The 22,700-nt window shown below is 35.9% G+C and overlaps 4 protein-coding genes across 4 annotated transcripts; 3 read left to right on the top strand and 1 right to left on the bottom strand.

The window, feature by feature from the left end:
* Nucleotides 1–9,483: 9,483 nt before the first annotated feature.
* MONOS_4309 (Arf-GAP domain and FG repeat-containing protein) lies at nt 9,484–11,431 on the top strand. Its single transcript, XM_067874372.1, has 3 exons — nt 9,484–9,625; nt 9,700–9,849; nt 9,907–11,431. The coding sequence occupies exons 1-3, from the start codon at nt 9,527–9,529 to the stop codon at nt 11,134–11,136; spliced, it is 1,479 nt and encodes a 492-aa protein (XP_067729597.1). The 5' UTR covers nt 9,484–9,526; the 3' UTR covers nt 11,137–11,431.
* Nucleotides 11,424–15,903, bottom strand: MONOS_4308 (uncharacterized protein; the record flags this gene model as incomplete). The annotated part of the gene is made up of 7 exons (XM_067874371.1): nt 11,424–14,169; nt 14,313–14,462; nt 14,677–14,814; nt 14,945–15,327; nt 15,401–15,547; nt 15,628–15,711; nt 15,771–15,903. 7 exons carry the CDS (start codon nt 15,901–15,903, stop codon nt 11,791–11,793), a joined length of 3,414 nt encoding a protein of 1,137 aa, XP_067729596.1. The 3' UTR covers nt 11,424–11,790.
* A 272-nt stretch (nt 15,904–16,175) lies between these two features.
* Nucleotides 16,176–17,873, top strand: MONOS_4307 (uncharacterized protein; the record flags this gene model as incomplete). The annotated part of the gene is made up of 4 exons (XM_067874370.1): nt 16,176–16,192; nt 16,417–16,519; nt 16,573–16,650; nt 16,797–17,873. 4 exons carry the CDS (start codon nt 16,176–16,178, stop codon nt 17,871–17,873), a joined length of 1,275 nt encoding a protein of 424 aa, XP_067729595.1.
* A 225-nt stretch (nt 17,874–18,098) lies between these two features.
* MONOS_4306 (putative E3 ubiquitin-protein ligase TOM1) lies at nt 18,099–20,873 on the top strand (the record flags this gene model as incomplete). The annotated part of the gene is made up of 4 exons (XM_067874369.1): nt 18,099–18,101; nt 18,174–18,430; nt 18,515–20,472; nt 20,677–20,873. The coding sequence occupies 4 exons, from the start codon at nt 18,099–18,101 to the stop codon at nt 20,871–20,873; spliced, it is 2,415 nt and encodes an 804-aa protein (XP_067729594.1).
* Nucleotides 20,874–22,700: the final 1,827 nt, after the last annotated feature.

Here is a 22,700-nt window from a genome sequence, read left to right as displayed (position 1 = left end):
AATTACAAATTTTTCCTTATCATCTTTCACAAAGTCAATCATTCTGTCAAAAACATCTTTCAAAAGAAAACAACAACAACAACAACCAAAAAAAAAATGCCACAAAATATTTTTTCGCGAACAGTTCTGAACTTCAGAAATATCCTGTGAGCACTCTTTTTTTCTAAATAAAATCGGTTTTGTCTCTGTTTCAATATTCTCGCTCGCTCATCTCAATCTCTTTTCGATGGTACATCTTTCCCAACCTCAGCAGCCCCTCCACTTCCCTCTCAACCTTCAACACCTCTTTCCTTCACCAAACACGTTCTTCACAAAATGCTGCTGTTGTACATGTTGGAACTGAATCTCAAAGAGCGAAACCTGGAAGATTGACTTCATTCGATCAGAACAGTCATCGTTTTGAGTGGTGTGAATGGAATGACTCAAATAGTGGATCTTCATCTGGTGGTGCACATTATGTAAATTGCGTGAATGCAAATCTCACAATCACTTCTTGTTCATTCAACAAATGTTCAACAAGTGATCATGGAGGAGCGTTATATTGTATATATTTGTTAAAAGTTGATATCGCAAAATCTAATTTCACAAATTGTTCAGGACTTCATGGAGGAGTTGCTTATGTTGGCTGGCCTCAAACAAATTCTGTTTATTCATTCTCAGAAAACAGAGTGGAAAGTTGTAAAATAACAAATTGGTGTGGAACCGGCTGATATTTCTTGCTCGATGACATGCCATCAAACGGAAAATTTTTGTTTACCAAATGCAAGTGCATTGCAAATTCTGGTGGTGATTCTGCTGGTACTTTAACATTTCGTTATCCTCCAAGCAACAAACCGAGTCAATTTTTGGTTAATGATTGCCAATTCATAAACAACAAATTGACAAGTTCATCAACTTCCTATGGTGGCGCTGCGCTGTATTGCACAGCAACTTATTTCTGGATGAGCGGAAATAAATTCATCACATTCTGTTTCTTCGATGGCAACACTGCAACTAATGGCAGAGGAAATGACGTGTTCTTCAGTGGTAATGCCATTACTCAACCTCCATTTGAGAATTGTGGCTCAACAACCCAAACAAAAAGAATATGTGATGCAGGAACCGCTGAAAACACCGAGTACGTTGGCAGGTTCTTGCTTTTCTTTCCAAATTCTCCAATGAAATGCTTTTCCTGCTTCCATCTCTCATTTTTTCTTTCTCTATCATCTCCTCTCGTCTCATTCCTTCTTCTCTCTTTTTTTTCATATTTTTGATTTCTCCTGTTATTCATCACCCTGCCTTGCTTGTTGTTTCGCTTCTCAAGAATTTTTCCCTGTTTGGTAAAATGCTTTTCTTTGCGTTGATTGCTGTTTCCTTCTCTTCTCAAATCCAACTTCCAACACGAATCTTCTCTCCTTCAATCTTCGTCTTTTCATTCAAAAAATTTGCATTATCATCTCAGTTCCATTTCCTTTCTGAATCCTCTTTCAAAATAAATTCTTTATTCTCTTTATTTTCTTTTACATCATCTTCTTTATTTCAATTTATGCTTCATTTCTTCAAAAATCCCTTTCTTCATTTCGCTCATGATCTGTAATATTGATATTGAATGTGAAGATATTCAGTGAGATTACGTTAATGATTGTTAAAAAGAAGAAACTGTGTGAAATGGCATTAATATATTTGATAATGAAAATGACGAATTTGTTGAATGAGACGATTAATTGTTGAAAATTGAGAGATGAGAGCCAATAAATATCAACAGAGAAATTCATTGAAATTTCTTCTTCTATGCCTTTTTCTTCTGCAGAGGAGAAACCTTTGAAATTCATTACAATTTCAATTTGATTCTTCCTCTCTTTCCATCTGAAAATAGGAAAGATTGAGCAATTCCTTTTTCATTCCATCTCTTCTTCTTTCGCTTCCCCTTCTTTCACAAAAAATCATCTTTCCTCAAAAATATTTCTTCACCAACGCGCAATGCAAGGCATCTTCTATTAATCTTTAATTTCATCAATCTTCATTTCATTTTTCTTCCTTGCTTTTCTACTTCTTCTTCAAAGCCATTCATCCCTTCGCTCTTTCAGCATTCTCAAAACAAAATAATAATCACTTCAAAATAAATAACGACAGCAAACCTTCAAAACATTTTTAAATGCAATTTTCTGTTTTATATTCCGTTGGCACCTGTTTTCTTCAATTCAATTTCATTATTTCTTCCTTTTTCAAGTGTTTCATCATCTGATTCCCCAACCATTCTTTCCATCAGTTGTTTCTCCATCAAATGCATTGATTTCTTGCTCTTCTGAAAAATGTGAAATCATTGATTTCTGTTCAATTTCATTCTCATCGTCCATCAAAACAGCTTGTTTTTCGTTGAAAAAACAACATCTCAAAGATCCTAAGTAATTCCTTCGTCCTGTGCATAAAAAATATGAATCAGATGATCCAACTCGATTGTCAGTCCAGACAAGGAGATGCGGTAAGAGGGTACATAGCGACCGGTATTTTTTTGTTATTTTGCCAAATTAAATAATATATTTGAACACAATATGATATAATGATTTCGTTCAATGAGTTTTTTTGATATTTAATTGTTGAAAATAAATGATAAAAATCAATAAAAACTCAATTTTCCCATTAATAAAATAATAAATTTGTGCACAAATTGTTAACAATTAAATTTGAATATAATATATAACAAAATTAAATAAATGATTAATTGATTGATTTCTGTTCAATGTCAACAAGTATCAACGATTCGAGAAAGGATATTGCAGATTTGAATGATAAATTTTCTTGTGTTTCATGTTCATTTGATTGGCTCATCAAGAATGTGCTGAACGTCGTCAAAAAAAAATGCCCGAGATGTTTTAATAAAATGTACATTTATTCAAGATCAGAAACAAGAAAACAATACAGATGTGCAAAATGCGATAAATCGATCAGTTTATTTGAAAATACGTCATTCTTTAACACGAAAATACCATTGAACAAGCTGCTCAGAATCATTTTGTATTATTGTTTGAAATTGAATATCACTCAAACAAGTATTCTCCTTGACATCAACAGAAAAACCGTCAGTTTCTGGTATTCTCAATGTCGTTCAATTTCTTCGACAATCACATTTCAGAATTTTCAACCAATTGGAGGTGATGGTGAAATCGTAGAAATTGACGAGGCTATCCTGAGAAGGAGAAAATTCCACAAGGGTCGAAAAAAATCAAAAATATGGCTTTTCGGAGGTATTGAAAGAAAAAGCGAAAAATGTGGAGGAAGATTCTTTATTGTTAGGGTCAAAAATAGAAAAAAAGACACCTTGCTTCCCATCATCCAAGCAAATATAAAACCCAAGACAATGATTTACAGTGACGAATGGCGTGCGTATAATTGCTTATCAGAATACAATTATTCACATTTATCGGTTTGCCATAAATATAATTTCAAGAATCCTCTTTCTGGGGTCTGCACGAACGGAATAGGAGGATTATGGTCCAGATTTCGCCAATATTTACCAAAAACAGGAGTTAACAATAAGTTTATTGATGTCCACATTGCAAGTTACATGTTCCATTCCTCACGAAAATACTCTTCTATTGATTTTGTCAAAAAAATTATATTTACTGTACCAAAAGAAGAAGAAAGCGATGATAGTGATTCAAATGAATCAGAAAGTGAAGACGAATCATTGACTCCATTAGTTGATGATCTTGTTTCATCAACTGAAAGTGACATATATGGAGCTGGCGATGGTGAATCTGCATCGGAATATGCAGAATTTTCATGAAAAATAACTGATCTTAGCAATAATTTTTTTTGAAACATTGAATTCAATCAATTTTTTTTGCACTTTATTTTCAAAAAAACAAAGTTTAATCATGTTCTTCATTTGTCTGTGTTTTTTATCCATGAAAAAACAAACGAAAAACACTCACTTTTTACCGGTCGCTATCTGCCCACTTACCGGAGATGCTCAGCTTTAATTCATTTTCAAAAATATTCATCCTCTGCTCTGAGAAGATTTCTATTTAACTTTCATTCGAAATTGTAAATTGACATTGAACGATAATAAAAATTTTTGAATCTAATGAAAAAGCAGCAAGAAAATTTTTTATAATATTTCAATTTGTAAACAAAATTCAATTTCTCAATAATTTCTATTCAATGAATTAGAGAAAGAAAAAATCAATTGAGGAAAATACAAATAAAAATAAAAATTTAATACGTTACAAAATTTTTAAAAATTTCATAATTCGTTTGTGTTTCAACATTCATATATTTATCTTTAGGCCTTTGCGACAAGGAAATTTTTGACGAATCGTGTCGGTCGAAAGAAAAAACCTGTGTCGAGTGGTTTTTTTTTTTTTTTTTTGATAATTAAGAATTGGGGATTAACAATGAATGTTTCCGTTTGCACTTTTGACTTATCAAGACGCTTATTTTGACTTTAGCAAATTATTAAAAAACGTTTTTTATGAACAAAAGATCAGGTTCTTTTCTTTTTGAGAGAAATACCCTCAAAATATTTTTTTTACTATCAAAATTCAAAAAAGAAACACAGATATGATCATTGCTTGCTAATACGATAATACATTAAAATCACAGTCAAACCAAAAACAAAAACAAAAATCAAATTCAATAAATATATTCTGATTTTATGATAACATTCAAATACTGCATAGGTTTGCTTTTATATATTTAATAAAGCCATATAAAGCAATTCCTTTTCTATTCATTTCATGTTGTCTTTTTTGACCTTCAGCAAAGTTTAATGACCTATCTTTTTCACTGAAAATCAACTGAAATAAGATTCCAACAATGAAACATAATTAATGTGTGATAAAAGAAATCTGAAGTTGGGCAGCTTTTGTTGGATTGATGATAATACTATTTCCTTGAAAATTATAAAAAGATGAAGAAGGTTAAACAGCCATATTTGCATAAGTTACATGAAAAGCGTTTAAACAACAAACGGAAGTTATTGTTTCGACGATTTGTTCCTGCTTGAAACAAATGAAGTTTCAAAAGATGTGAAACTGAAAGGGATTCGAGTGACAAGGAGAGAAGCCTAGCAGGACTTCTGCGGTTCGATTGGGATAATAGAATTGTGTTCTGCAGCTCAACTGCTTCAAATTACATCATATTTCCATTTGTTGTGTGGATAATTAGCAAAAGTGAAGATTATTTGAGATAATGTTGAACAGTGAATGGAAAGGAAGATATCTGATTCGATGATTCATTTGAAGATGGGAAATGTGAGCTTTCTTTGAAACGAAGATAAAGCGAAGAACTGGGTTTTTGTAAACATGAGATGAAGACCAGTGTTGAAAGCTCTTTTGAAGGAAAACAACGGTTATCTTGTTGGTACTTCTTTCTTTGACATTCAAAATATTCCTTTCTTCAGTAAGGTTACATCTTCTTTCTTATTTCATGGCAGGCATATTGAACAAATAAAAGAAACAATTCACTCCCATTCAAGCGTTGATGCCTGTCTGAAAGTGTGACTGAAAAGTTTTGCAATATCTTTGGAGGCCTTCAATTCAGTGCGTGAATATGGCATTTTTAGAGATAGAGGAAGACAGGAAGAGGCATGTCGTGAAGCCTCTTGTTCCTTTTTCGTCTGCAGATTTTTCTGTTTCAGTGTGTTCTATTTGTTCACTGTTTGCTTCGAAGATTGAGCTAATGAAAGAAATGAATCATGTGCAAACAGCGAGGATGATAGCTCAAAAATTTATGAAGATCAACCTGAAATTATTCAAAAGGTGTTTGAATGTGTATTTGAATCTGTGAAAAGGTGAATCAGAAACTGTCCAGAATGATGAAACAGTCGAAGAGAGGAATATGGAAAAATACTGTTTATTGAGCAAGAAGAATCGATATGGATCATCTTTCTGCCTGATTCGTCCATTCAAATAGAAGAATGTTCTTGACCTTTTCCGCTGAGCAATGGATCGCATGTGCTGTTCTTGTTACCTCTCTCTTCATCTGTTTCATCTTCTTCCGCTCCTCCTTCTGCATACAGCTACCCTTAAATATCTTGAATTTCCATTTCCGTCTTCTTTACTGTTCTTTTTCTTTCTCTCTCCTCGCATCCACCTTCTTCTCCAGATTCTTCCAAAAATCCATAAAGCTCTTCTTCCCCTGGCAGATATATGTGTTCTGCAGCACGACAACTCAATTTGTCGATGGAATTATCGGAGGAGACGGAGTGCTGATTTTGAGGACAAAATCATTTCAATAACCCGCGAAATGGAATATGGTGAAGAGAATATGAACTTTGTGACTCAGTTTGTGCGAGTGTTTGTTCAACGATGACTAATATCACTTGGAAGAAAAAGAAATAGCTTATTGCAATTACTCCAAGCCATTCTTCACCTTTCCAAAAGTTAAGACGTCCTTCCGATATTTCTCTCTCTGCTTGCTCTCAAGTTTAACACGAGTTTCCATTATTTTTTCAACTCCTCCTTATAGCTCATCTGAGAAATTATCAAGTCTGGAATGCAGTTTGCGGATGGAACAAACCCCTCCGGAGAGTGAAACGAAACGCTGATCTTCAATTCGAGAGGCAGTGGAATCTTTTCTTTCAGTGCTCTTTATGCCTTCAACCGACTGAAGAGGAGCTACAAGTTCAAATGGATGATCGCAATTATCATTTCATAAGTATTTTTCATTGGACAAGAAAGTGGATATGTGTTCTCAAAGGCGATCTCTGTGTTGATGTTTGTGAAGTGCTTTTTATCGTTGTTAAAATAATTTTTGAATCTTCTCTCGCTCTGCTCGAGATATGCTCAGAGAAGAGAATTGAAGAAAGAGAAAAAAACTGAACACTATCTTTCATTCTGCTGCGTTCAACTCATTCATCACATAGCTGGAGTCATTCTGATGAGCTCGTTAATGACGGATTTATTGACAATAGATGCGACAGGTGCAAGGTGGTCTTTTTTGTTTCGTGGTTGAAGATCGATAGTTCGTAACTCATACAACTTCTTGTTTCACGTTGCGATTGCATTCCCTTTCTTCTTCAGCTTCTTCATTGCATTCAAGTTTTTTCATCTTTTCAACCTTTTCTTTCTATCTTTTTCTCCCTTTCTCTAATTCTATTTTTATTCCAAAAACTTTAGTCTAATTTCCGTCTTCAATATTTTCTTGTGTAAGATGCATTTGCTGTATTTGCAAAGATGTTTCTTCTGCTCTTTACACAATCTTATTTTCATCTTTAAATTCATTGGCCGTTCAGTCTCTTTCGCCTGCTATACGTTTGATTTGCCAAACCACTTCCAATGTGAAGATTGAAGGATAATTCTCAATAGAGTTGGATGACGCTATGTTCAAATATTGTATCTCTTCTATTCAGTTCATCGTGGTAATTGCTTAATGATTTGCATGCGTTTACAACTTTCTTTGTTTGGACTAGCATCTTCAAAAGAATGCTAACTAATTCGAAATGGGAAAGAAGAAGAGAATAAATTAATCCAGAAGCAGTTTTTCCTTCTATCTGCTTCTGATTCTTCTGTTGTGCAATGATTTGGTTCAGAAATAGGTGGTGAACCGATGCTAAAGCTGTCATGTCCCTCTATATGTTGGGTGCCAAGCAAAAACCGATGAATGACGCAACGTCGCTTAGAAGCAGCTTGTATTCTCTTGTCGGATCGCTGCCCGAAAAAGAGTCTCTCGCTGTTGGCAATTAAGATGGAAGAGAATGATACACTTCTTCGAACAGCGTCTTGAAAATATCATATTAATGGAACAAATAGACAATCACCTTTTCGGTTTTGGATTTCAAAACTGGATCAAATATATGTTCAAAATACTTCCCTGCTTCGCCAAAGTGAAAACTCGCCTTTTTGCTCCCTTTGCAACTCAGCTTATTCCGCAGTGCCATTTTTGCCTCCAAAAAAAAAGCTTCAGCATCTGATTGTTAGTCTTTTGCTGTTCAGAATCTGCCATGTTTCTAGCTCAAACGTTATTTGCTCCATCTCCATGACGAATGCCTTTCACAATATCGTATTGCTCGGTGTTGCTTCCATGAACCAATTGCACCGAGATGCTTGAAATGGCCCTTGTATCTCATTTTCTTTTGAGATTTAGGCAGCTGATTCTTGTCGCGCTTTCAAACGGACGGTGAGATCTCAGTTCATAGCACGACTTGTGAAAATCCTGGGATTGATTCTGAATAGCAAGAAGAAATTGAGGAAGAAAATTTATGAATTTGTGCTGAATGAGACAGAGCCTGATATATTTTCGCGTGTAGCATCAATATATCATTAGGTTTCACATCCACATGTTGAAAACCCTTTCTGTGCACGTGCGAATGGAATAATACAAAATTGTTTTCGTGTCCTCTCACTGATATAATATGCATCCCGTAGTTATATCCTTTCTTCCTGAAAACCATTCGAAGATTTAGCAATGAGTCGTCAAGAATGATTCACAAATGATTTCTTCAATAAAATTCTCTATAAAAAAAATTCAATCTTCACTTTTCTTCCTCGGTCACAACGTCAATTCTTTTTTCTTTTTCAAAATCTTGAGCTTCAACTTTTTCTTTTCAAATCATCCGGAAAATTACAAAATTCAATATTATTCAACAATGTTGCAGCTGCTTTCATTATATATTTGTTCAAGTGACTTTTCTTTTCACAAAAACAATTGTAATGTCCAAATCATCACTGATTATAATGAATATTCTTCAGTGGAAACATAGACAAATAAAAGCAGTTTCTAGTCCTATTCATTATATTAAAAATTAAAAGTTCGTACTACAGTTAATCTTTCACTAATGTCACACTGTTATTAACTCAAATATCGTGTTTGTTCTCAATATTCAAAGAAAATAAAAATTATGGATACTATTATCACATTTGTTGGATAAAATCAATTGTCATAAAAATAAATAAAAGTTGACGAAGTGTTTCGCAATATACCGTTTTTGGCAAACGTTTCAAAAATGCCAGACAAACAAAACTCTCCATTTGTTTAATACTCTTACAATTCATCAAGTTATGAATGATTTTATTTAACAAAATTGTTTTCAAAGTCTATTTCTGAAAAAAAAGAAACGTTCTCAAAAAAGCACATCTATTCGACAGATTGATCTGTACGACCGACTGATCTTTCGACCGACTGATCTTTGTCGTTCGACTGATCTCTTCAAAGATCTGTCGATAACTCATTTTTATAGCATTTTTGGATATTTTGTATGATTATAATAATAGATATAAAAAATAGTTAAATATCAAATATCGTTTGTTATTTTGATTGAAAAAAAATTAATAGAATTAAAAAAAAGAGTTTTTCAATTAAAAATTTAAAAATATAAATTCAAAAATTAGTGACTGTCTTGTCGGTCGACTTGTCGAGGTCCTCCGTGAAATGTCGGCTTGTCGCAAAGGCCTATTTATCTTTAGCTCAAACGCTCAATTTAAAAAAATAAAACGAAAACATAAAAGCAATAATTTCTCAAATTTATTAAAATATTTTCTTGATCATATTGATCTAATTATATTTTTCACAATTTCATATCACTTTGGTTTGCTGTGGGATTGCAATGAGTCTAAAAGCAAAGCAAGCTGAATTAAATGAAAAGGCGGTTAGAGAACTTATGAAGCTTGAAGCAAATAGAACGTGCTTCGATTGCACAGAGAAGGTCTTTTCATTCGTTCTTAAAAATCATTTAATTCATTTTTCTTTATTATCTTCAATATGATTGCATCATTGCAGAGGCCAATGTACATATGTTTGGAGTTGGGAACTTTTGTTTGCCAAAATTGCGCTGGAACACATAGATCGCAAAACCGAAAGGTGAAAGGAATTGGAATGGGAGACTTTACTGATGAAGAAGTTGAAAAAATTAGATCTATTGGAAACGAGGTATAACATATTTGATTAAAGATGGTAGAGTTCAATACTTGTTGAAATATTCTTTAGGGTGCAGCAAAGGTCTGGCTGGCGACATGGACTCCATCTGCCTTTGAAAAACCAGATGGACAAGATCGCCCGAAAGTTGAAAGGTTCATGAAATTGAAATATAACGAAAAAAGATGGTTTCGTCCGCTAGACGCTCAAAAACCGTCAGGAAGTGGTAGAAAGGATCCAACACCAGTACCAAGAGCAACAACTTCACCTGGACCAAAACCATCTCGCACTCCAGATATTAAAGCACCAAAATCGCCATCAATTCCTCCACCAACTCAAAAAGCTGCTTCAACTGCTCAGGCTCCTTCAGCATCTAACGATGCCCCAAGTTTTTTTAACTTTGGTGCACAAGCTACAGGGTCTGTTCCAAGCACAACACAAACAACTCAAGTGCAAAATTCAGCTCCGACTGCATTCAATGAAGGATTTTTTGGAACTTCAACACCATCTTCTTCAGCTCCTACGCAACCAACACATCATTCACAACCCTCGGCACCTCCTCTGATTGAAGAAACCACAAAAACAGAAACTGATAGTTCTGACATCCTAAAACTCTTCAGCGGTCCTGGGGCATCTACTGCACCAATGGGGCAACCAGGATTTGGGGCACCCGCTCCGTACCCTTCAAACCCACAAAATCCATATGGTGGTATGGGAGGACCAGGAGGATGGGGTGCACCTTCGTCTTATCCACCTGCCCAAGCTGCTCCTTGGGGTGCTCCTCCTGCTCCTGCACCCGCTGCAAACCCGTGGGGCGCTCCTGGTCCTGCTGCAGGTGCAGCCAATCCGTGGGGGGCACCAGCTCCAACTGGACCAAGCAACCCGTGGGGAGGACCAGCTGCATCGCAGGCTCCTCAGCCAGGCAATCCTTGGGGTCCACAAGCACAGGCCCCAGGAGCTGCCGCAAACCCGTGGGGTGCTCCTCCCGCTGCAGCATCGAATCCATGGGGAGGGCCCACTCCAGGACCTGCAGGTTATCCTGCTCCTGCACCAAATCCGTGGGGAGCTGCCCAACCTGCAGGAGGGCCTGGCCCTGCTAACCCTTGGGGCAATCCTGCGAGTGCTGGAGGAGCTGGCGCTGGCGCTGGCGGAGCAGCTAACCCGTGGGGAGCACCTTCATCGACTGGAGCTGCTGCACCTTCGCCGTATGCCCACGGCGCTGCTCCAACCACTCAGGCAGTTGATCCTTTCAAAGATCTGGGAAAGCCAAGTGGTGCGGGAGGATTTAATCCATTTGCATAACTTCTTCAAAGCTCTGGTAATTTGGTCATTCTATTCTTTCATAGTTTTATCTGTTTCTGTTTTGTGAAGGTGGAAGAGGGAGAAGGATGGAAAGAAGGAAGGAAAGAAGAGTACATGAGAAGAGAAACACCTGTATTTCGAATGGCAGCGGTTTTCTTAATGTTGTAGTTTATTGAATTGATTTTTTTTGTAGTTCTGAGTGCTGTTTTTATTCGTTTTCGATCCATTCGAAAAAGATACACTACACAGTTTATCATTTATTATCGATTAACAGTAATAAAAATTCATTTATTAAATAAATTAATAAATTGTTATTGTTATTAAAATGTGAAAAAAAAGAGAAAGAAAGAAATTAATTGAATAATAAGAGTGTAAGCAATGATAGAGATGTCGAGGTCAGTATAGACATCACAACAAGCATAAAGAAAAAAAAAGTTCACAGTGTAAGGTTTGAAAAACAAATGGAGAATTTTGGGGGTAAAAAAATTCTTCCATTTTGAATAAAAAAGATAAAAAACATCCACATTTCCAACGAATGACATCATAAAAACGAAAGTAATAAACATTACAACTGACTGCTTGAACAAGTTTAAAATAATAATATTATTATACAGTGAATAAAAAAAAATATTATAAAATGTTTAAAGTGCCTTTTTAAAGCTCTGTCTTTCCAACTTCTGTTTCTTTTTGTTCAGAGTTTTCTTCCACCTCTTTCTGTTCATTTTGGGCAACGTCTGAATTTTCTTTTTGTTCCATCTCATCTGACGTGTTTTTTGAGGAAGTGCTATCAACAGTCAAATCTCTGTCTGTTTCATCACTTTTTTGTTCTGTTTCGGTTGAATCTTCATTCTTTGGCTCTTCTCGTTCTTCTTTTGTCTCCTTTGTATCATCCTTTCCTTCCGTCTCTTCATCTTTCTCGCTTTTCTCAGCTGTTTCTTCGTTCTCTTTGTTGTCTTTGTTCTCATTTCCCTCTTTACTCTCTTTACTCTCTTCATTCTCCTTTTTCTCATGCACTTCGCTTCCAAACGCGCTCTCCCACTCTCTCTCCAGCATCTCCTTCTTCAGCCACGTGCCTTCTTCCGGATTGCGCCCTTCCACCGTCAGCTTCGCTGCAGCCAGCTCCCACTGCAACATACGCTGCAGACTCCTACGCCGCTCAATCGGCGAAAGCGAATGGAATGCTGGAGACAAAAGTGACATGTCTGCCAAAACTTCTTCTGGTGGCTGAACGTCACTCGAAGCTGACCCTGCGTCACTTTCAGCTTCACGTTCTTGCTCTTGCTCTTGCTCTTGCTTCTCTGCTTCTTCTCGTTCTGTTTGCGTTTTGTCTGAATCCTCTTGCAGATTCTGTTGTGCTTCTTCAGTTGTAGGTTCGACATTCTTTGAAGAGTCCTCGTTTTCAGAAGAAGCTTTTTGTCCTTCTCCTTCCGTTGAAATAGCATCTTTTTCGGATTTATTCAATGTCAAATCACATTCTTCTTCTTGTGCATCGCTGTCTGAACTCGTTTGCATTCCTTTGCCTTCGTTTGATTCATCAGAATTGTCATTTTGTTGTTCCTGTTCGTTCTGATTGTTGCTTTTTTCAATTGAATCTTCGTTCATTTCTTCCTCCTCATCTTCCTCATCTTCCTCATCTTCCTTTCCTTTCTCGCCACCTTTCTCTGCCTGGATTTCTTCTTCTCTTTTCTTGTGTTCTGCCTCTTTCTCGTCATCATTTGCATTTGCACTTGCGTCCATATCAATTTTGTCTTTGCTTTCTTCATTTTTCTCTTCCTCCGTCTTAAACTTCAGATTCCTTTGTGCTGCTAATTCCATCATGTCCATCTCGTTCAAATTCAACGGTCTGCCTTCAGCGTTTGCTCCTTCCTTTTTCTCGCCATCGAGCAAGCTGCTTTCACCGTTCCCTTTCTCTATCCAGTCTTTCACTCCTTTCACAGCACTCGATATTCCGTCTTTCACTGCCTTTCGGCTTTTCTCCCTCCGCTGCATCTCTTTCTTCCCGTGCAGCGAACGCTGCCTGCGTGACGACTGTGTAGATGGTGAGATGGCATTCATCACACGCTGAATAGGATGGACACTCGAAGTCGAGCCGTCTGCCTTGTGCTGCACAGGATGTGCGTGGCTTCTCTTCTTCTTCTTGGAAGCATCCTTCCGCTGCTCAGATTGGATGTGGCCTTCGTTATCTTCCGTCTTTTCATCAAATGAAGTGTCGCTTTCATTGTCTGAACTTTCTGAATAGTGGGTGTTTGCATCGGCCTCAATGATCTTCTTCTGAGGAGGTGGTAAAGAAGAAGTCGATGAGGATGATGAAATAAAAGCTTCTTTCGACTCCATCTCATCTACAATCTTCTTATTTCTATTGCTTCTGCGTCCAACACTATTCACTCCATCTTTGCTCCATGGAGAAAGCGCCTTCTTGTCTTTCCTCTGTTTCTGTGCTGAATCTGCAGCGCTCAACTGCCTAACATTCCTCTTCGTCACAAATCCTTCTTTGAGCAGCTGCACAATCAGTGTCGAGGCTGCCGTATCGCCTGCGCCCACAACACTCTTCACACGCGCAGGAATCGCTGGCTCGCACATGAAAATATATCCAGATGGAAGAGAAGCAGGAGAAAGACTCGTTGCCTCTTCAGGTTTCTGCTCAGAAGAAGTGGAAGCAGATTGTGAATCTGCTGTTGTTGCAGCTGATACTTGTGTTGTTGTGGAAGATTTTCCAGTTGCTGGGGAGTAAGATGATGTTGATGACTGTGTTATTGTCACCTCCTGTGGTGCAAGTGCATCAACCACGCTTCCAATCGGGCTGTCTCTTTTCACCTCGTCAATGATGGCAATTCGCTCCACAATCTCCTCTCCTCTGTTTTCAATGAGATTCACACTTGAAATGTCTTCTTCTGAATGTTTGGTTGCGCCTTCGCCACTTGCTGCATGGCCAATTGTCGCTGTGGCATGCACATTTGCAACTCGTTCTTGGTGTGGCAGTGTGGCAGTATGTGTTGCAGGAGCTGCAATGCCAATTGGATGAGGCGTGGAGTGCTAATGTTTTTTGGTTATTATTATTATTGATAAAAGTAATTTATTTCAGATATTTATCGTTTTTAAAGATAAATGAAAATATGTTCATTTAAACAGTAAATGCACCACTTCATCATTTTTTACAAATAAAAAAAGAAGCACACTCTTTCCTTTGTGCAATAGCATATTCCATTTTTGTCTGCTGTTGTGACAACTAGCTCAACTCCTTGGTCAAGCAGCACAATGCTGTTAAGATACACCTCAGTTCTATTCAGGCCGCGATTGCTGTAATAAGAAGGAGGTGGAATTGGATCCTAAAAAAGTACCACAACATAAAAAAGTTGATTTCAAACAATAAAAATAATTATTTTGGCAAAAAAAAGGCATAACTTTTAATAAATCGAATAAAAAATAAAAGAACATAGTAAATTATTCAAAAATCTTTTCGCAAAAGTTTCTTTCCTTTTCTTCTTTTTCTCAACAGCGCAATCAACGATGAATTTGGAAAAAAGAAATCATCAACCACACATTTGGATGAGTAAACACATTAAGCTCAAATCGGTTAAGATGAACAACGGTAGCATAATGAACTGCTTCTCGGGTCTTCTCAAATCCTTCATAAGTCGAAGGAACCATGAAAAGCGGGATCTTCAAAGCCTTTGCAGTCTTTTGTGGAAACGTGGCATAAGAGAATATGATCAATTGAAAAACCAAATAAATAAAGAGCGTTAATTGATAACGTATTGCAGTATATGTATGAAATCGCAAATGGAAGATAATGGAATTAAAAGCACACTTGAGCAATAAATACTGTGGTTTCGGGGGACAGATTGTTGTCGAGAACAATAAGCGACGCAGAAAGGAGCAGAGAAAGCATGGGAGGTGAGAGAGAGGCAGCAACAGATTCAGGAACATATGGAGGCGTTCCAGAGCGATGCAAAAATGCTGTAACATTACTGTCAGCAATATGCTTTTTCACTTTCTGAAGTGTTGATGGATTTGAATTTTGATGTGTGTCATTTTGAAGAAATGCTGTTTTGAAGTGAGATGGCTTCAAGCCTTCGCGCAGGATTCGAAAATCGCATACGCCCTGCGATATCTCACCAGCCGAATCTGAAAACACCATGCAAGTTGGCGTAGGATATCCTGGAACTGACATGATGTGCGACATATCAATGCCTTTTTTATGTCATAGAGCAAACATAACAACAAGCTGCATTAAAAATTCGGTAAAAAAGTACAGATTACAAACCTAATTTCTTATTATGCTTCATAATTGCAGCTCCGGTATAATCATCGGCCAATGGTGTAACGAGCGAAATTTTTGGCATTTTTGATGGGGGAAGCATTTCTTTAGCTAATAGCATAACCATTTCAGCGATGTTTCGTCCAACACCACCTTGAAAGAATAATTGCAAAATATTCAATAGATCATTAAATTATCGAGTTTTTATTGTATCAAATTGCATTGCAGCAAACCTACATGAGCCTCTACTGTTCCACTCGAAAATCCACCGCTTTTATATTCTGTAGGAGAGCGCCCGAATATGTCCATTGCAGCTCCTGTTGTAAAAATGGAATTTAGAAATTGTCATCGATATTCAAAAAATTAAAAGGAGCACCTCCAAATACAATAATGTGAGGTGGTATGACTGCATTTTTACTTGTGAAATACACTCTTAAAAGCAACAAAAATCCAAGAGCTATATAAGCAGAAATTAACACAAAATAACGCCGATATCCACGTGAAGCCATTGACAAAAATTCAATTTAGAAAATAAAATGTATTAAAAAGGTATTTGAGTGAAAGTGAATGAAATAAAGAGCAAGAATCCAAAAAATATTGATCATCAAGATCAATAATCACTAAATATTATTTAATGGTTAATGCACCGATTTAAAATTGATGATTTCTCAATGTAGAGTGTATGTTTCAGGGTTTATTACGAGTTAAAAATAAAAAAGATTTTTTCTAAAAAATGTCCGCTTAGATGTCATCAGCAAGAAGCTAAATATACTTGTCCAAGATGTCATTTGCAATATTGTTCGGTGAATTGCTACAAAGTTTTGCTAAAGATATTTCGTCATATCTCATCGATATAACTGCTTTTTATTTTATAGAATCACAGTAATTATTGTTGCGAAAATTTTTATCGGACGCAAATTGAAGATCAACTTCATTCACAAGTTGCAGATGAAGAAGTGAAAAGTAAAACTGTAGAGTATGTATAATTACTATGTCTCTCAATCCTATATATAATTTTTAAGGTTACTTCGTTCTTTTGAGGATCAAGGTGAAAAGCAATTTGACGAAGATTCAGACTTATTTTCTGGAAAAACTGTTGATGAACTGATGAATGATGCGCAAATTGTTTGGTTCAAATCGTAAACATTATGTTTTATTCATGTTTATGTATTATACAGAGAGCACAATTTGAAAACGATCTTATATCGGGAAAATTGGATAAACTTATTCCTCCATATAACCCATGGTGGGACCACGTTTGCGAAATTTTTTTAAAGATTTTTTTGAAAATAATTTTTAAAGTTATATCTATTCTATTTTTTAAAACCCCTTTATCATTCTATATGTTTATTTATATCATTTTGATTTTAAAAAAAAATGGAATTCATTTCCATAAATATAGAAACTTGCATGGATAGAAGAACTGCGCCAGAGAAAGGCTGAATCACCAGACTGTTTATTTTATCAATTTATTCATCCGGCCTTTCGATGTGCTCCTTCTCTCACCACTCCGTTACTTAAATATCATTCAACAGGATTCCCTGCACAAGCAATTCCATCTTATCATTCGAAACTGTATGTTCATTGCACTGAAATTCTGTTTCTTTTCTGCTACATTTCTCGCTTATGGAACGGGGAGCTGTTTAAATTGGAAAAATCAGAAGAAATATATTCCGAAGATGAAGATGCTGACGGAAAGGGGGAAATTCACGAACAAGCTGAAAAGAAAGAAGAAACGGCTGAAAAACAATGCGATGACGAGCAGACAGCCATGGAGTTGGAATCATGCTGTATTGCTGTTTCTCTATCTTCAGTGCTTCATAAGCCAAAAAAAGCTAAATCTTCTCAAAGTCATTCTCATCAGTCGTCTTCTTCTTTAATCAGTAAGAGCAAAGATACTCCAATTGTTGTCTCATCAGCTGAGTCAACAGAGCTTCCATTTCCGTCAACTGTACTGGATGCCTTATCAACATCAATTGAAAGAATTCTTCGTCCATCTTTAAGTTCTTCACATGGCGAGTCAACTTCAATGAATTCATTTGAGAAATTCACTGAAGATGAGCGCAAAACAAACGAAAGTGCAAAAGATTTTCCACTTCCGTCGCTTTCTTCTCCTCAATTCGTGAAAAAGTGTCTCGATGATTTGCTTCTGTTGGCAGAGTCGCCATCTAATGTTCTTTTGTCTCTTCTTTTGCTTCATTCTCTATTTTGTAAAAGTCTTCAACTTCAGATTTCAATATCATCACGCTCAAAAAAGGAGAAAAGTTCCAAATATATTTTTTCTTCTTATGGAAAATTATCTCTTTCTCAGCTCCAGTTTGCAGAAAGAAAGATCTATTTCTTTTGTTTTTGGGCAAAGGATACTCTTTTCAAAGCAAAGCCTGATTTAAAAGGAGACGAAGGATCAACTACTTTTCACAATATGCAATCTGCTCTTCATTCAGTAATTTCATCTGATATGATAGATTTATCAATTTGATATTTCGTTTTATTTTCATTTTTTGTACAATAATAATCATTGTAAAAAAAGGTTTTTTTTTTTTTTTTTTTTTTTTTTTTTTTTTTTTTTTTTTTTTTTTTTTTTTTTTTTTTTTTCAATTTGCATGGTGCGAAATAAAAATATTTGTGGATAACTGGACTGTTTTTTGAACGAAGAATTGAAAATTTTGATTTTTGGAGCCCAACATAATTTTTTGAAACCGAAATGGTTTGAGATTATTGTTTCTTCATAAAGAAAAAGTTTTGATTGTTTTTATTTTAATAATTCCATAAAACATAGGGAGCAGAGCAATCTGCTTCAAATGAGAACTTGTATACATCATCAGAGGCAGTTGTGTGGGTGAAATCAGGATTGAAGCAGATTCCAGCTGATTACATTCCAAGCTTCAATATAATGACGTTAGACTTTTCTGGAAATATTATAACATCAATTCCGCCGGGACTTGAAAATCTTTCTTACCTTACTTCTCTCATACTGACTCATAATCTTGTTTCATCTTTACCGTCTGAGATTGGAAATTTTCGCAACTTAAAATGGTATTTTATGTGCCTTCTTCTGTATATTTTTTTATTATTGCTTTATATTTTATGATGTTTGGAATTTTTTGTGATTAAATGCAGTTTGTGTTTGGCGCATAATAAATTGCATTCTTTGAATTCTGAGCTGTGCAATTTACCTAATCTGGAATACCTTGATGTCAGCTTCAATCAATTGGAGATTCTACCAGAAAATATTGGAAAATTGAAAACTCTTCACTCTTTTTTTTGTGATCATAACTCTCTCTATGATCTTCCAGCCAGCTTTTCTGATCTTCAACTCAAAAAATTCTCAATACATGAAAACTATCGTTTGTGTCCAGCACTTCAGAGGTTGTATGATGGAGAGCCTGCATTGTTTTTGGAACATTTTCAAAATTTCATTAAATATCGCAGAGATCATCCACTTCCTTCGAGATTTAAAATCTGCAAAAATGTCGAGAAGAATGCACTCTTTTATGTTGACACATTCGAAAAGCGCACATCATGGATTGATCCAAGATATTTTCTGTACCTTCGAGAGTTGAGGATTGAACAAAGAAAGATGTTTTCGTTTGTTGGAGAGCCATCATTGTTGGATTCTGTGGATATTGTAACTGTGGAAAGACCATTCGAATTAGCTGATGATCATTCAACACTTTCACCTGTATTCATTTCGCCCGATCATTTCATTTTTCCTTCACAATCAGAAGCCTCTTCTTCATCACAACATGTCAAATGCAATAACACTTCATCTCTTTCTTCAAATACACAAACGCCTTCTCGAATTGCCGAGTTTCTGATGAAAGAGTATGTAGCATCCATTCCATCTTGCCTCCCGACTTTGCCAGACGTTCTTAATCGTCTGTCTTCGTCTCTATGCAGAAACCTTCGCTGCACTAATAATGCTGCACCTGGATGCGAGAGGCATCAATGCATACGCTGCTGTCTTATGTCATATGAAGCGTCTGCTGCGGCCATGCACTTCACGCGAGGTTCTGGTTCTGGGATGAGTTACGCTTCAGTGGCTACAATGGGCTGCGGTATACACCAAAAGCTATTTGCTCAGTGGAAGCAGCGGAGAAAGCGCACAGAGTTTACACTCCGAACAACGACGCTGTGGAAGCAATTGGCAGGTATGCACCAGCCGGAGCCGGAAGTGTGGCGCGATAAGCCCCGGCTGAAAATTACCCTGAGGCGCGACAGGTTGCTGCAGGACTCCTTTAGAGATGTTATGCGAGCAGACAAGAATCGACTGAAGCTGAGGTTGAATGTGACTTATTACGGAGAATCTGGGTTGGATTATGGTGGACTGACCAGAGAATGGTTCCAGCTCATTTCTGTGGAGCTTGTGAAGCCAGAATATGGGCTATTCCGTCCAATGGAAGGAAATCCAGGAGTGTTTGAGATCAATCCTGCGTCTGGTGTCAATCCATTACATCTGGAATACTTCAGATTTGTGGGGCGTGTTATGGGAAAAGCTCTGTTCGATCGATTTCTGATGAGTGCATATTTTTCTCCGATTGTGTACAAAGCTCTGCAAGGAAAGCCTCCTTGCTATGAAGATCTGCAGCTTGTTGATCCTGAACAGTACCAGTCGCTGAATGGGATATTGGAAACTGATGGAACAAGCATCGAAGACCTGTGTCTCACATTCAGCGAGACGTCAATGACATTTGGCGAAATCAAAGAGGTGGATCTGGTTAAAGATGGTTCTTCAATCGATGTGACTGAAGAGAACAAGAATGCTTTTGTGCAACTGAAAGCGCTGCATCTTGTGGAAGGACGAGTGGCACCACAGCTGGAGATGCTGCGCTTTGGCTTCAATGAAATCATTCCACAGGCGCTTGTGAAGGACTTCTCGATGGAAGAAATGGAAAAGCTGTTGTGTGGTAGCGTGGAGATTGATGTTAATGACTGGAAGAAAAATACGATGTATGTGAACTACACGGAGCAGACACCGATGATTGTGTGGTTCTGGCGCATACTGGAGGCAATGGACAACGAGCAGAGAACAAGCGTTTTCCAATTTGTTACTGGAACAACAAAAGTTCCCCAAGGAGGTTTGAGAAATAAAATCGATTGATTTCTTTCCTTTTGTCTGGAATGAAAGAAAAAGAAAAGCCAGTGAGTGAGTGAATGTTTTGATAATTAAAGTTGTAAAATGCATTTTAAATAATTGAACAAGTTGGAAAGTTGCTTTTGATGAAATGTTATTCGACTTTATTAATTTGCTTACTATTTGTTTGTGTTCATTTTTTTTTTAGGTTTTTCAAATCTTGTTGGAAGTAGCGGGCCTCGACGATTTACCATCAATAAAATACCGCAATCACCAGATCATTTACCATCCGCACATACCTGTTTCAATCAACTTGATTTGCCTGTGTATGCATCGCAAGATGAATTAGCCGAAAAGTTGATGAAAGCAGTCGAATTAGGCTTAACTGGCTTTGGAGAAAGATGAAAATTATTTCTTTAATCGTGATTGTTCAATTATTATTGCACGTGCGCTAGAGCACGCTTAATGTTCCGCTGACTTCACAAGTTAGTTTTAAGAAAAATATTTCTTTTGAAATCAAATTCTTATTGTTATATATTTTTATTGATATTGTTTTGAAAAAGTTCTATATGTTTTAAAGTGTATTTAAATTTTTTTTTCCCAGTAAGATAAGTCAACATGTGAGTGGATCATAATTTCGGTTTTACCAAACTTAGGTTACATAATTTACTGCTTTCTCTCTCTCTCTCTCTCTTTTTTTTTTTTTTTTTTTTTTTTTTTTTTTTTTTTATTCATTTATTTATTTTATTTTATTTTATTTTTTACGATAACGGTCCACATTTCCGTAATTCGCATTTTTTGAATTCATTGTTTGCTCCAAATTCAATTTTGTTTAAAAACAAACACTGTTCATTGTCGTTTTTTCTGAACATCACGGTAAAAACGACTTTGACAGTGAGTTTGGATTGTTAACAAACATTTTAAATCATTATTTAAGAAACAAAGAAATTAACACTATTTATGATTTAATTGATTTTTATTGTTGTTATTTTCACACTTATTTATTTAATATCGATTCCGACAATTCAACTATTTTTTTGTCTGAAAGTGATATTTCTTCTTTTGAATCAGCTTCTTCTTCATCAGCGTCGGCTTCTTCTTCTTCGCAATTAACAAAAGCAATTGAAACAAAATGTAAAACGGAACATTTCTTTTTAAAGTATTTAACTAAATTTTTTATTTAATTAATTAATTATTTATTTATTTATTTATTTATTTATTTATTTATTAAAAATTTCTGACACACACAGATGGAAAATACTATATGGGGAAAGCTAACTCTCAATGGAATGAATAATTATTTGCATTTCTCAAATAATGATGGTAAACTTTGTTCGGCTGCTCTTAGCACCTTTGATGAAAAAGAAATGGATAAAATGATGTATAAAGAAAAAATGGTGGAAGATTAAAGAATTAGAAAGATTTTCAAAAGAAAAGAATATCATTTGAATGATATTTATATTGTGAAAAAAGGAAAATTCGGAAGAATGTGAAAAAAGAGATTGAAAACAGATTTTAACTAATTGAAAAGAAAAACAATGAAAGTTGAATAATTTTAATGATATTTTTTTTTAAATTCAATGTTTATTGGCAGGCTCGACAGAGTGAAGAATAGCTCAGGCAAGCCTTTGCGACATACTGACTTTGTCAAACGGAAACGACAATCCGACCGACATGGACGTTAAAAACACTTTTAAGACTTTTCCATTAGAAAAATTTTAAAAATTGGATAACATTTAATTTCTAATATTTTTTTTTCTCAATTTATTTTGAGAATTATAAAAATGAATAATAAAACATGAAAATGCAAAAAGAATTTTTTTGTTGTCAAATCGACAGATCTTTTCGACTTGATCATGTCTAGATCAGTCTGTCTGTTGAGATCAGTCGGTTTGTCGAGATCATTTGAATAATGAGTGAAATGACGAAAAATGATTTAATAAAAGAATTGCCATTGGAATTACAACGATGCTTGTCAGCGAAAAATATTGTTTGGCAATCTTATTTTATCACAGCGTGCATAATTATTTATTTTTTTAAATATTATTCATCTTTGCAGCTTGAAGCGTTTGAAAGAAAAGTTGAGGAATTAAAAAACAATGAATGCACATTCGTGGAATTAATAAGAACAAAATCTTTCAATGGTGGAAATTGTATGTTTCAAATTAATTATCACAAAGATTAATTTGCATTTTTCTGCTTAAAACAAGTCTACAAGCACCCAAACAATAC

The sequence above is a fragment of the Monocercomonoides exilis genome (assembly GCF_001643675.1).
Source record: "Monocercomonoides exilis strain PA203 chromosome Unknown scaffold16-1735695, whole genome shotgun sequence".
NCBI lineage: Eukaryota > Preaxostyla > Oxymonadida > Polymastigidae > Monocercomonoides > Monocercomonoides exilis.
The sequence above is the reverse complement of the archived record's forward strand: the minus strand, read 5'-3'. Positions and strand labels throughout refer to the sequence as shown.

Excerpts from the sequence above, each read along its gene's own strand:
- MONOS_4309 (XM_067874372.1), top strand. The coding sequence starts at position 9,527 with ATGAGTCTAAAAGCAAAGCAAGCTGAATTAAATGAAAAGGCGGTTAGA. Across the intron at positions 9,626-9,699 it reads GCTTCGATTGCACAGAGAAG|AGGCCAATGTACATATGTTT; the intron begins GTCTTTTCATTC and ends GCATCATTGCAG. Across the intron at positions 9,850-9,906 it reads TTAGATCTATTGGAAACGAG|GGTGCAGCAAAGGTCTGGCT; the intron begins GTATAACATATT and ends AATATTCTTTAG.